The sequence below is a fragment of the Pantherophis guttatus genome, chromosome 6 (assembly GCF_059756535.1).
Source record: "Pantherophis guttatus breed Tessera chromosome 6, ASM5975653v1, whole genome shotgun sequence".
Lineage (NCBI taxonomy): Eukaryota > Metazoa > Chordata > Lepidosauria > Squamata > Colubridae > Pantherophis > Pantherophis guttatus.
The window spans coordinates 57,981,138-57,995,507 of record NC_142068.1 but is presented as its reverse complement, the minus strand read 5'-3'; the positions used below and the strand labels follow the sequence as shown (position 1 = coordinate 57,995,507).

General features: G+C 38.4%; 1 protein-coding gene across 18 annotated transcripts in view; it reads left to right on the top strand.

Annotated features, from left to right (window-relative positions):
- FGFR2 (fibroblast growth factor receptor 2) overlaps nt 1-14,370 on the top strand; it is a 158,225-nt gene that overhangs the window by 140,475 nt on the left and 3,380 nt on the right. For all 18 annotated transcript variants that reach the window (XM_087872956.1, XM_087872953.1, XM_087872955.1 and 15 more), the window contains 4 exons: nt 3,609-3,731; nt 6,044-6,114; nt 9,494-9,631; nt 13,032-13,137. In XM_087872956.1, the coding sequence (XP_087729082.1) occupies nt 3,609-3,731; nt 6,044-6,114; nt 9,494-9,631; nt 13,032-13,137 (438 nt within the window). The remainder of the gene's footprint in view (nt 1-3,608; nt 3,732-6,043; nt 6,115-9,493; nt 9,632-13,031; nt 13,138-14,370) is intronic.

The window sequence follows — 14,370 nt, the reverse complement described above, 5'->3', positions numbered from 1 at the left end:
CCAGAGAAGGGTGGCATATAAATCAAATTTAAAAAAAAAATCAATCCACATGTCCAGTTTTACAGGTGAAATAGTATATTTGAGTGACTGCATCATTTCCAGCTTGGAATAATATTTAATTTAGCTTTGTTTAATAAAATGATTATATAAAAAAAATTGTCAATCTTAATACATCCTTTTAAAAAGAATTTCAATTTAGTTTTAGAATTTGCTAGGAGCTTATAACTTATTGTAATAAATATTATATAAAAATTAATTTTAATTTTGAGGCATTAGATTATCTACCTTTGAAAATTAATAGTTATACCATCCTATAAATGAATTAAGATATGACTATGAATTTTAAAATATCAGAAAATGTAAGAAATAGAGTGAAAGTACAGCTGTTTGCCTCTAAATCCTGGAAACATGCTCACAAAGGGGTTGTGTCCCATTATTACCGTGTTTCTCCAAAAAGAAGGACGGGTCTTATTTTCTTTTGACCCCCGAAAAAAAAACACTAGGCCTTCTTTTTGGAAGGTTCTAATTATTGACTCACCTCGCAGCAGACCCACCAACAGCCCTACCCAGCAGGAGCCTGCTGCTGGCCCACGTCTGCATCCGCTCGCCGCCACTCACACGCATTGCCCTGGCCTCCATTTTGCCTTCAGATAGCTGCTGGAAGTCCTCTGTAGCTGATAACAGAGCTCCAGATCAAACTGAAGCTCTATTATCTCTATTATCAGCTGCCTTCCAGCAGGCATCTGAAAGCGAAACGGAGGCGTGCGAGTGGCGGCAAGCAGCCGCAGAAGAACGCGAGGCAGGTGTTTGGGTGTGTGAGGTCTGGTAAGTAGGGAAGCTCCACCCCCATCCCCACGCTACTTCTTTTTTACCTGTGTGCCTTGCCCCACCCCCTGCACCCCTGCACCTCTTAATGAGGGCTAATTTTGTGGCTGGGCCTTAATTTGATCGCATGTGCTCAAAAACATGATAGGGTTTCTTTTCAAGGCAGGTCGTCTTTTTGGAGAAACACAGTATTATAAGTAACAATCATTGAAATAGCAGGGTTAACATTTATCTTCTGCTGTCCAGAATTCCAGGCACTTTGTTTAATTGTCTCAGTAATTCTTATCTTTATGCAATCAATTTATGGATGGATGGATTACATGCCAACAAGTTGCTCTGGGTTTTTAACCTGTTCTTTCAAGTCTCCCAATGGTGTAACTGGATCTATCCATCTTGTTGCTGGTCATCCTCTTCTTTCCTTTTCTCCCACCTTTTCTAGCATTGGAGCTTTTTCCAGAGAGCTGGGTCTTTGCATCATGTGTCTGAAGTAGGATAATTTGAGCTTGGTCCTTTGTGCCTTGAGTGAGAATTCTGGGTTCTTTGTTTGATCATCCTTCAGCTTGTTTTATTAGATGCCCCTGATATTCTGAACATTACAGTTCAAAGGTGTAAAAACTCCATTTTCACTTCCCTATAATGTCACAAAATATACCATGGCTTGTACAGTTCTGATTTTTGTAAATATAGATACATCATGGTAAATATAGATACATCAAGGCCCTCATAGCTTTTTAACCAATGCCAGCCTGTGGCATATTTCTGGGCTGCTTGTTCCTTTACTGTGGATGGTTGATCCTAAAAGTCAGAAACTATCCACCATTTCAATATCATCATTGTCAAATCTCTCTGCTATATTGCACATAATGATTATTATTTATACAGTAATTCTGGAAAACTAATATGGAAAGATGATGATTCGAACAAAGATTCTTTTGGCTTGCCATTCCATACAATTTTCCACTACCTGTTTCAATATCTATGCTGCACTGAGTTTTTTCTGCAGGTAAAGTGTGCTTGGATGTAGTTCCTTCTCTTGAAGTATAGATTTCTTGAATTTCTTACTATAGCATGTATCAATCCAACAAAATTTTTCTACCTCCCGTTTGATTGCTTTTTTAAAAAAATGTTCACATTACAACAACAGAAACTAATTATGTTATATCTCCATGTACAATAGTACTGTGTTTCAGTGACAGAAGATAAAATCAACAGGTTTTAAGTAGCCAAAGAATCTAGACTAGCTTTTAAGAAAACTGCTTTCAGAGCATTTGACGTATATGACTTTAAGGATATAAATACTTTACTGAGAAGCTTTGAAATGATTAAAGTGCCTCCTGGAAGATATTGTTTAAATTTAAAAGAAACTTTGCCTCAATCTGAAAGTTAAATTGGATAAATTTATATACCCCTTTTTTAAACTGCTTATTTCAGTGACAGCATAATTTTGCACTTGAATTTCACCTAACAACAGCTTTATTGGCATAAGAGTGTGTTTCAGTGTAAGAGAACCAATTCAAACAATTACTGGGAGTAGATATGGGATCATTCTTTACATTATTCCTTACACCTGGCCGTGTGGCCCTAAGTTTTTGCTTCTTGGTTTTCAATTCAGCTCTTGCTGTATTGTTCTATATTTTATTAGCATTCATTTGTTTTGTACTCAACACTAAGAGATGAATAGAACAAATGAATAGTTCATTTGATTTGAAAAACTGAAAATGCAAAGCCTACTGTAGAAAAATAGTAGGTCAACTTAATTTTAAAAGGCCAAGAACTGCAAGCTATATAACACGGAGTAGTCTAGATTAATGGCAAAATTAAGACTCAATTCATATTGAATATTGAATTCATTCAGGCTCCCCATATTTCATTTGGCTATCATTTGATTCCTTGCTTATTCTGTATTTCAAAAACTGTAATTTTCATTACAATAAGTTACATAAGATATACTGTAGTTCCACATGTAATAGAGAAAAATAAATTAGGTCAAGAATGGCTTTTCTTCACCCACATAGCTAGTTTAAAATATTATATTTTAATATTATAGCTAGTTTAAAATATTTTAAACTTCATTTATTTAGACATATATTAAAAAGAATCACAGCATACATAATTGTGCAGTTTTTTTTACCCTGCAGACTAACAGACTAATAATCTATTCTATAGATTTTTTAAAATTATCCATTTGCTTTGCAATAAAGTGTCAGAGTCCTGGGAAAACTTTGGAGAAAGATTTTTGCAAATATAAAATTAGAATAATCACAAGTAAAAAATAATAATAAAGACTGAATAAAAATAGATGAGTCAAATGTAAACCTAGTTTATAAATGATTTCTTGAACATTTTAAATAGAATCCAGTAATAAACATCAGTATGTCTTCTATTTTATTACTCCATGTTTAATTTTATTTTTCTAGCAATCTCTTAAAACATAATTTCCTAAAGATCTTTCTCTTTTCTCAGCATATCGCTCTTCAGATTCTTCATTAAAGTTATCCGTAAAACTTGATTGGTGTTTATTTATTTTTTGCTTCCTCAAGAGAAACCTTATTGTTTGTGGGTGGGTTGGGCAAATAAAAAATATCAGTGTATATGAATTGGTGGGTCCTGAACCTTTTGAATCATGGGGAATATCTTGTATTTTAATTACCTGAAGTGCTTTTTTCACATTGACGTAAATATCTCATGTAAGTATCTGTTTCAAGCAATTAAAAAAAAAAACAATCATGTTACAGATGGGTTTCTCATTTCTTTATATCTTATTTTATTGTATTCTTTTTCAGTGCATCCATCGAGATTTAGCAGCGAGGAATGTTTTGGTTACTGAAAATAATGTCATGAAAATAGCTGACTTTGGGTTAGCTAGAGACATCAACAATATAGATTATTATAAAAAGACTACTAATGTAAGTGAATGGCAGTCTTATCACTTGATCCACTCTCTTTTTCCAGTGCCTTTAAGTAAGGCAAATGCATTCTTAATGGACTTTTTGTACAGCAGCCTAACTTTTAATCAAAGAATGAAAATAATAGGCAAGTGTGTAAGGATTCCTAACTCCTTTTTACTAGGAAGGGAAGGTTATCTGCTTACATAGCCTGAAAGAGTACATGTTACATGATGCTTTATAAAGGATAAATTTTAGTGGCTCTGTTTTTTATGGTGTCTGTTAAAACTGCAGAACATTCTTTCACTCTCAGTTTGTGGGTCTGTTTGAGAGGACAGAATTGTGGTCTCATACATATATACATGCCTATGCTGCTTTCTGGAGCTCATTCAGTGGATGATTTTGTGGGACACATTCTTTATGTAATTGATGACATCTGATTTTAGTTCTATAAATATCTCTGATTAACCATGTTTCAGTTGAGCTTCCCGGAATCTTAGTGGTATTCTTGTCATTCTCCTGGTTAAAGTATGCAATGTCTTCATTTATATATCATATTCATACAGACTACGGGTGGGTTCTACCTATCTTTACTACCGGTTTGCAACAGGGCTGTGCGCGTGTGCTCACTTTGCTCATGCATGTGTGCACACTCTTCTGCGCATGCGCAGAAGCATTTTGATGACATTGGGGTCAGTGGGCGGAACCTCCCGCTGGTTTTACTACTGGTTCTATAGAACCGGTGCGAACCCGGGGCAACCCACCACTGATACAGACAGTTTTCATACTGTCAACCTCTTTAGCTTTATGAATGTGATAAGCTATCACAGACATCTATTTATATGAGGCTTTTTAAAAGGTATATTTGATTACAGCTACATTCATAAAGCTAAAGAGGTTGACAGTATGAAAACTGTCTGTATGAATAATATTAGAAAATTACTGTATTTTTCTAGACAAATCCCTGAATGGATACTCCGAATCATTACATTTTGCCTCTTGCTGAAATATAAATGCTTGTTTATTTTTACCATATTTGTATCTCATCTTTTTATATAATTGACCAAAAACAGAATTGACTGGGGAATCTATCCAGGGACTGTCTTCAACTCTAGAATGGTTGCGAGTGGTAATGAGTGCCATTGGCTAGATATGGAGCCATCTGGGATTTTTTTTAATTTCAATAATTAAGTAGAGAAGATTTTGCCATTGAAAAAGCATTTGCAAATGCCTGCAGGCTAGTTTACTTATTCCTGGATACATGGTCAAATAAACTCCTTATATGAATTCTTTGGAAAGTTTAGAATCTTATACAAGATAAAAGATAATGAGCTTTTATCTTCTCTTCTTTTCAACCCTGGATGTTTTAGTGTTGAATTCCAGGTCCGTAGAAGTATACAATCATAAGATGTGCAGTGTTCAGACCCAAAGCTGGCAAAAGTACTTTAGACCAGGGGTGGGCTTCAAAAATTTTAGCAAGAGGTTCTTTGCCCAGTTGCTGGTTGGGCATGGCCATGGTGGGCATGGCCTAGTCGGCCTCCTGCATCACAGCAGGGGGAGGCATTTTTGCCCTCCCCGGGCTCCGGACGCTTTCCTCCTGAGCGAAAATGGTCTCCCCAGGCTCCGGAGGCCCTCTGGAGGCCAGAAATGGGCTTGTTTCCAACCTTCCTGAACTTCCGGTAGGCCCATTTTTCGCCCTCCCCGAGCCTCCGTGTGCACCCTGCACTTACTTGCATCCAAAACGAGCCGCGTGGGGATTCCTGGGATGGGGGGCAGCCAGGAGTGGGATTTGGGGGTTCTCTGAACTGCACAAAATCGTAGCTAGAGGTTCTCCCAAACCCCTGGGAACCCCCAGCAGCCCACCCTGCTTTGGACCCAGCACAAGCACTTCCTCTGTACCTGTCCTCAGCTCCATAAAGGAGTTGTCCTGTTTCCTGATATCCTGTTATCACCTGCATAATACCTCCTGAGCTCAGAACAGTATATTCCTGAGCCCACCCCTCTATACATGGCAAACCCAGGAAAGATGCAGATATTTTGTAGCTGCTGTTAGGAAGCTCTATTGCAGGGGTCCCCAAATTTAAGACCTGTGGACCTCAACTCCCAGAATTCTCCAGCCAGTATACACCTCTGTTCAGAACTATGAATGAGTCACAAGATCTTGTAAAGAGAGACTTTATTTTCGTACGTTGTACATACAAAGTTACTTTGGCATCTCCCTTCTTTTTAGTGTAGTTTAAAAAATGAATCTTTGCCAACCTGTTGACATTCTCTGTGTGCCTCACTATTTGTTAATGCATTTGTTAATCTTTCCTTTTTTATTAAATGCCCAGGGTCGACTGCCTGTAAAGTGGATGGCACCAGAAGCGCTATTTGATAGAGTTTACACACATCAAAGTGATGTGTAAGTAATTTTATCTTATAACTTTCTTTTATCTTCTTTAAATGAATTTACAGCTTCCTCCAAAGAAATGGAATTACATATAATAAAACACATATTAAACCGATTTAATTATATCTCGTATAATTTTTCCTTTCAACCTTTGGACCATCATGGGAAATTACTTACTGTAGCATAATTTGGACTTATTTATACTATACTTGAGGAAATTTAGTGAGGCTTTTTTCCTCTCTCTTTAATGAATAAGAAAAAGCCTTACCGCATTAGATTGAAAAGCCAAAGAAAACAATGAATATTTTCAATTTCATTCCTGATGTGTGAACTCTTTCTTTCAGCAATATTATTCTAAGTAGGTTTCTCCGGCCTGGTTTTTCTGAAACTCTTCATTGCTGTTTCATTCCCCTCCCCACTTTTTTTTTAAAAAATGGTCTTAGACATTGCTCTGTTACTAATCTGGTTAGCTTCAGAACACATGAATGATCTGACTTCTTCTCAGACGTACAGGTTTCTTCCACTAAATCACTTTTTAGAAATGCACACTGCCCAAGAATTGCTTTAAATTATTTGATTTGCAGTATATTCTCAACCAAGTAATTTGTGGCTTCCTCTATCTTGAATGGTGCAGTACAAGATGACATTTGTCACAAAATAATACTTTTATATATTTCTCTAAGGATTGTCAAAAGAACTATGGAATGAGGCAATAGCCTAAGTATCTGATCCACATAACTAATTATTCTTTTTCAGCATGGTCATATTTTTTCATATTATTAAGCTTATATCCTATCTTTCTGTTTATGGAAACTTTCATGACAGCTTAAAATAATAAAAAACAATTTTCTTTCCTGAATGAAGGAAAGGTGAACATATGGATATATTCCATAATATTGGAATTCTAGTAGAGACAGCCTTCTCCCATGCTCCAGACAGCTGAGCTTCTGGCAGTAGGAGAATCTTCAAAAATGGCTCTCCTATTCGTTGAAGTAACCTGGCAAATTCATAATAAAAATTGCAGATAATCAGATCCCCAAGCCATTTGGACTTTAAATTCACTATCAAATCTTAAATTCGATCTAAGAGATAATTGGCAGAATTTTTCAATGTAGACATATTGTTATATTTGTCCTTATACTTGATAACAATCTGTCTCCAGAGTTTTTTACCAGTTTTTTACCAGACCTACCTAGTGGAGATAAAAGCGGCGAAATCTAACCATTTTCCCGTTCTTATCACATCTGCAGAGAACCGCCCAGCCACTCTGTTTAGGGTGACCCACTCCCTTCTTCGGGGGGGGAGTGCGGGAAGACCCCTTACAGGGTCAAGCTGAGGATTTTGTGCAATTCCTGCATGATAAAGTCGCTCGGATTTGGGAAGGCTTGGACTCTGATTGGATGAGTCCAGGGGAGGAGACGAGGGTAGGTTTTGAGAATATTATCTGGGAGGAGTTTGATCCTGTGGCTCCCGAGGATGTGGACAGGGTTCTGGGTAAGATTAGTGCTGCTACGTGTTTATTGGATCTGTGTTAGTACTGCCCTCTCGGGAGGTTACACGAGGCTGGCTCCAGGGGATTATAAGTGCTTCTCTGAGTGAGGGTGCCTTTCCCGCCACCTTGAAAGAGGCGGTGGTGAGGCCCCTCCTCAAGAAGCCTTCCCTGGACCCGGCTGAATTAGCTAACTACCGTCCGGTCTCCAACCTTCGTTTTGTGGTGAAGGTTGTTGAGAGTGTGGTGGCACGACAGCTTCCCCGGCACCTGGATGAAGCTATCTATCTGGACCTGTACCAGTCGGGCTTCAGGCAGGGGTACAGCACAGAAACGGCATTGGTTGCGTTGGTGGATGATCTCTGGAGGGCTCGGGACAGGGGTTGCTCCTCTGTCCTAGTCCTATTAGATCTCTCAGCGGCTTTTGATACCATCGACCATGTTAGGAATAGGGGGCACCGTTTTGCAGTGGTTCTTCTCGTTCCTCTCCGACCGCTTGCAGTTTGTGTTGGCAGGGGGGCAGAGGTCGACCTTGAGGCGCCTCACATGGGGAGTGCCGCAGGGGTCGGTCCTCTCACCCCTTCTGTTCAACATTTATGTGAAGCCGCTGGGTGAGATCATCCGTGGTTTTGGGGTGAGAGTCCATCAGTACGCTGATGACACTCAGCTGTACATCTCCACCCCAGACCACCCCAACAATGCCCTTGATGTGATGTTTCACTGCCTGGACGCCGTGCGGGTCTGGATGGGGAGAAATAGGCTCAGACTCAACCCTTCCAAGACTGAGTGGTTGTGGCTTCTGGCGTCCCGATATAGTCAGCTGGTGCTATCGCTGATTATTGGGGGTGAATCGCTGCCCCCACAAGGCTCACAATCTGGGTGTCCTCCTGGATGCACGGCTGTCTTTTGAAGAGCATATGACGGCCGTGGCCAGGGGGGCTTTTTATCAGGTTTGCCTGATTCGCCAGTTGCAGCCTTTCTGGACCGGAACCCCTTGCGCACAGTCACTCATGCCCTTGTCACCTCCCGGCTGGATTATTGTAAAGATCTTTACATGGGGTTCCCCTTGAAGAGCACTTGGAGGCTCCAACTGGTCCAGAATGCGGCCACACGGGTGGTTATGGGTACAACCCGTTGTGCCCATGTGACACCCCTCCTGCGCAAGCTGCACTGGCTCCCAGTGGTCTTCCGGGTGCGATTCAAGGTGTTGGTTACCACCTTTAAAGCGCTCCATGGCATAGGATCCGGGTACCTTCGAGACCAACTTCTGCCACCAGTAGCCTCCCACCGGCCAGTTCGCTCCCACAGAGAGGGTCTCCTCAGGGTGCCATCGTTCAAGTTATGTCGGCTGGCAACACCCAGGGGGAGAGCCTTCTCTGTGGGAGCCCCAGCCCTGTGGAATGAACTGCCCCCAGAAATGCGTAAGATCTCCGACCTCAGGGTACTTCGCTGTGCCCTTAAGACCCTGCTGTTCCTCCAGGCCGGGCTATCAATGTAATGATTTTAAATTGGATGTTTTAAATTTTGGAGGGTTTTAATATTTAATATTGAGCCAAAATTATTTAATAATTTTAAATAATTTTAATTGTTGTTTGTCTTTGTGCTTTTAATAGGCTGTACACCGCCCTGAGTCCTTCGGGAGAAGGGCGGTATAGAAATAAAATAATAATAATAATAATAATAATAATAATAATAATAATAATAACAATAACAATAACAATAATAATAATAATAATAATAATAATAATAATTACTATTATTATTGTGTTCCAATTTATTTCTAAATTTAGTATGTTCAGGATATACTGCATGTTTGATGATACATGGAGATTTAATTATAGGATAAGATTCTGCACTGATCTGATTCACACACCCTTTATTCCCTTTTTAAATTTTTTCAAGGTGGTCATTTGGTGTCCTAATGTGGGAGATCTTCACTTTAGGTGGGTCACCATACCCAGGAATTCCGGTGGAAGAGCTTTTCAAATTGCTTAAAGAAGGACACAGAATGGACAAACCTGCCAATTGCACCAATGAACTGTAAGAGCTCTTTGGACATATACACATAGAATAGATTAACATGCATTTGTGATTTCTTTCAATTTTTGTCCTTTTATTCCCTAAATATATGTGACATCAACACAGTGTATGGCTTACCAGGACACAATTCACATTTTCTCTTGCAATTACTCAAATGGATTAAAAATTTAACTGACAATAAGTTGATAGGAAGTATTAATAACTATTTCATCATGACTATAAAAAGTCTTGGTTTATAATTCTCAAATGGGGATTGTCAATTGTGAAAAACAATTGAATATTTCTATCCAAACAGCATCCAGTTGTGCATTTCACCATTAATGCAAGTAGTCCTCAACTTATGACCAAAATTGAGCCCAAAATTTCTGTTAAGTGAGTTTTTCTCCTTTTTTCACACCCTTCTTGCCACACTTGTTAAGTGAATCATTGCAGTTGTTAGTAACATGTTTGTTAAGTGAACCTGGTTTCTCCATTGACTTTGCTTGTCAGAAGGTAGCCAAAGGGTACATCAAAGAAGAGCCTTGGTACTACAGTGGTTTAAAGCACCCTGTTATTAACACAGCTGCCTGCAATTTACTGCTGGTTCGAATCTCTCCAAGGCTCAAGGTTGACTCAGCCTTCCATCCTTTCTAAGGTAGGTTAAATGAGGACCCAGTTTGTGGGGGCAATAAGCTGACTTTGTATAAATATACAAAAGGATGAAGGCTATTGCTTAATGCATTGTAAGCCGCCCTGAGTCTCCGGAGAAGGGCGGCATATAAATCAAATTAAAAAAAAAAAAAAAAAAAGGTACATCACCCCGGGACACTGCAACTATCATAAATATGAGTCAGTTGCCAAGCTTCTGAATTTTGATTTTGTGACCATGGAGTTGTTGCAATGGTCATAAGTGTAAGTCACTTTTTTCAGTGATGATGTAACTTTTGAATTGTCACTAAGTGAATTGTTGTAAGTCAAGGATTTTACCTGTGAAGCATTGCTAAAAAATGAAGCCAAGGCCTTGCCATGATACCAGAGAGGTCACAAAGTGACTTTTTAATTGTGCCTATAGTGTGAATGTGTTGTTACGTGTATATATGTGAGAGTGTGTGTGTTGAACATGATGCGTTCAACTTCAGAGAAATTGGAGTCAAAATACTCTTTGATAGCAAAAAAAAAAAAAAAAAAAAAAAGGATATCTGAATTATTTTAACTATATGCACAGGTAGTCCTCAAATTACAACAGTCCATTTAGTAACCGTTCAAAGTTACAATGGCACTGAAAAAAGTGACATAGGACCCTTTTTCACACTTTTTTGACCATTACAGCATCTCCATGGTCATGTGATCAAAATCTCCATGGTCATGTGATCAAAAAGACACTTGATGACTGACTCATGTTTATGATGCTTGCAGTGTTTGGGATCCCCTTTTGCGGCCTTTTGACAAACAGATATCAAATATACAATGCAATATCGGTTTTCAATTCAATTGTATAGAATGTGAAGGATGTGTGTTTGTGTTTTATTCTTATAATGTATGCTGAAGATGGCATTTAATTTCGTTGTACGAGGTGCAGTGACAATAAAGTAAAGTAAGTAAGTAAAGTCAACGGGGTACCCAGATTCACTTAACAACCTTGTTTCTAACTTAACAGCTGCAGTGATTCACTTAACAACTGTGGCAAGAAAGGTCATAAAATGGGGCAAAACTCACTTAACAAATGCCTTGCTTAGGAGCAGAAATTTTGGGCTCCATTATGGTCATAAATCAAGGATTACCTGTAATGGAATAGGTTTTACATTGCTTTCTTTTGTTGCTTTTTTGTCTGGCTCGACTTTTTTAATAGAGTGAAACTTCAATTTAATTCATTTGGAGGAAGGCTGTCCTTTATTTCCAAGGGCCTCTTAAATTTGAAAACACCACCTGTAGTGATACCATTTGTGCTATTTTAAGTCATTTGTAGAAAATGTATCTTTACAGAAATGAGATAAAACATCTAATACAATGGGAGCATTATCTGTTGCATCTGAAGTCCATTGCATTAACATCCACTAAATTGAAATTGCCCTGTATACGAAAGCAAAGTATTTTTAGGAAGGAAAAAACAATAACCAGAAATCATTAGCTAGCTTTAATTAGCAAGAATTTATTTTGTTTAAATAATTGTTCAGGACCAGAAAAGCATTTGAAAAGCATTTAAAGCTTTTACCTAACTCACATGGTTATACCCCCCTCAAATTGCTTTCCTTGAACTTCTGCAGTCCTAGCATATGGTTTGCAGATTTCTCATATAATCAGCAATAAGCTTTCTATCTTCTACTTATGTATGGAATTATAGTACAATCTGGACAGATTTCCAGACAATTTGAATAGCCTTTTCTTTTTAGTGCAGCATTAGGATTACCTCCAACTGAATGCCACTAATGGGATATTCCATGCGCATTTAATTTACCTTAATTTATCTAGAGGGTGGAAATAATGATCACACATGGGGAGCAGAGAACAAAGTTAGGTGATTTACTGTTCCATTCCTCCCTGTGCATAATTCAGGGATTGGAATTGATGGGGACAGTATTGATAACCTCACTTCTTTTTATACTTTCTTTTTTTAGAATATAAGCATTAAACAGTACAGTATAAGTAAGGCAGACTTCCTCAGCAAGGCTCACCTCTTCTAAGTCTGAAGATGTTTAAGCATAATATTTATTTTAGGCAAAGGAAGATTTTGACAGCCAGGGAGGGATCCAATTCCCAATAGCTCCAGCTTCTGTAGCCAAGCACCAGATATAAAGGAACTTGTAATTCAACAATTGTAGAACCATCTTTTTTTTTCTATAGAAATCATTGCTCTAAAGTCTAATAATGACACCAGTAAGGACAAATACAAAGAGCTAATGAGAACCAGTATAACTTACCTGGAGCTGAGCACAAATGAGTTTTCTCCATCAATTCTCCATCCCATCAAATTTGTGATCAAGGAGGTTAGGGGGATACATTTTTAAAATTCTGCAATGGGACAGGATGCCCTCATAGTGTTAAATTGAGTACCACAAGAAAGAATTTCCTGCTGTTCTTTTACCTTGCTTTTAATGTAAGTAGAAAAAAATCATGGTGTTGAATTACAAAAACATCACATTCACCCTTAAGAGTGGTCCACAATCTCTTTTCTGTTGATAGAATTTCTAATTGCAAATTCAACTAATTGCATAAAAATGGTATTTAAACATAATGAATTATTTTGCCTAGTAATAAATTCATCTCCAATCCTCTCCAACCACAGGCACATTTTCTTAAAGAGCAAAATACTTAAAGACATGTAAGATGTGAATACATACTGACTTCTTGCTGAACAGCAGTGAGATATTATGAATATGCCATAGAGACATTAATTAACATAATATAATGCTGGTTTCCACAGCTACATGATGATGAGAGATTGTTGGCATGCAGTGCCTTCACAGAGACCTACTTTTAAACAGCTTGTGGAAGATTTAGATCGTATCCTCACACTTACAACTAATGAGGTGAGTAAAACAATTTATCCTTAAAAATTAAGTAAAGAACGGCAATAAGACTTGTTGAGGTTATCATATAATAGTTCACCGGCAACCAACATATTACAGAAAATCTAAATGCTGGATTTTCTTTATGGCACATTTGGACTCATGCGACAAAACAAAATCTAAGCACAGGTAATTCCTTTGGGATCTAGTAGAACAGAGGTGGGAACCATGGCCTTTTATGACTTGTGGACTTCAACTCCCAGAATTCCTGAGCTAGCAGTCATAAAAGGGCCATGGTTCCCCAACTCTGTAGTAAAGTAACCTACAAGGTGTAAGGTAAGATAATTGGCCAAGAAATGTATTTGGGGATGGGATAATAGACATTTAAAGGCTTATTCTTCTCAGGTTTACTACAAATGGGAAACTGGAGGGTGGAATAAATGGCAGACAGAATGGATTTATTTAAATTGTGAATACATTCTCTTTCAAAGTCCCAATAAAATTAGTTGAACTGTCTATTATATCACTCACATAATGCATCTATGAGGAGCTAAAGGAACACTTTTATCTTGTTCTGTGTTTTTTTAAGCTTTGCAGAGTCAAATAGATAGATGTGTTGAAGAATCCTTTTCTAATGATAATGATAATAATACTTGACTCTAGATGGTTATGCTGCAATAATTTGGGTCTTCTAACTTTAGAATACCATCAACATTGACTGATGTGTATAATCTAGAAATCATGTCAATGTGTATTTTCTAATCTTAGCCCTAACCCTAAAACTCTTTCCCAGACATGTATGTTTGTATCAGGGGTGAAATGCTCCCGGTTCGGATCGGCTCGGGAGAGTAGGTAGCGATGGCGGTGGGCAGTTCGGATAACCGGTAGCAAAAAAACCTTGCCTTCGCCCCCCATGCCCAGCTGAGTCGGGCGATCATCAGAGGCCTTTTTTTCTTTTAAATGGCTCTGACGATCCAAGCTCTGACGATCCCAGCTGAGTTGCCTGCCAATCAGGCAACTCAGCTTGGATCATCAGAGCCTTTTGAAAACATTTTTTACATGGTTTTACATGTAAAAAATGGTTTTAAAAGTAAAAAAAAAAATGGCCACGCCCACCCAGTCACATTACCCCCCCCCCAGTAAGCCACCCCCACAGAAACGGTAGTAACACATTTTAGATTTCACCACTGGTATGTATGTATATATGCACACACATGCACACACACACACAAATAATTTAAAATCAAAGCTAAT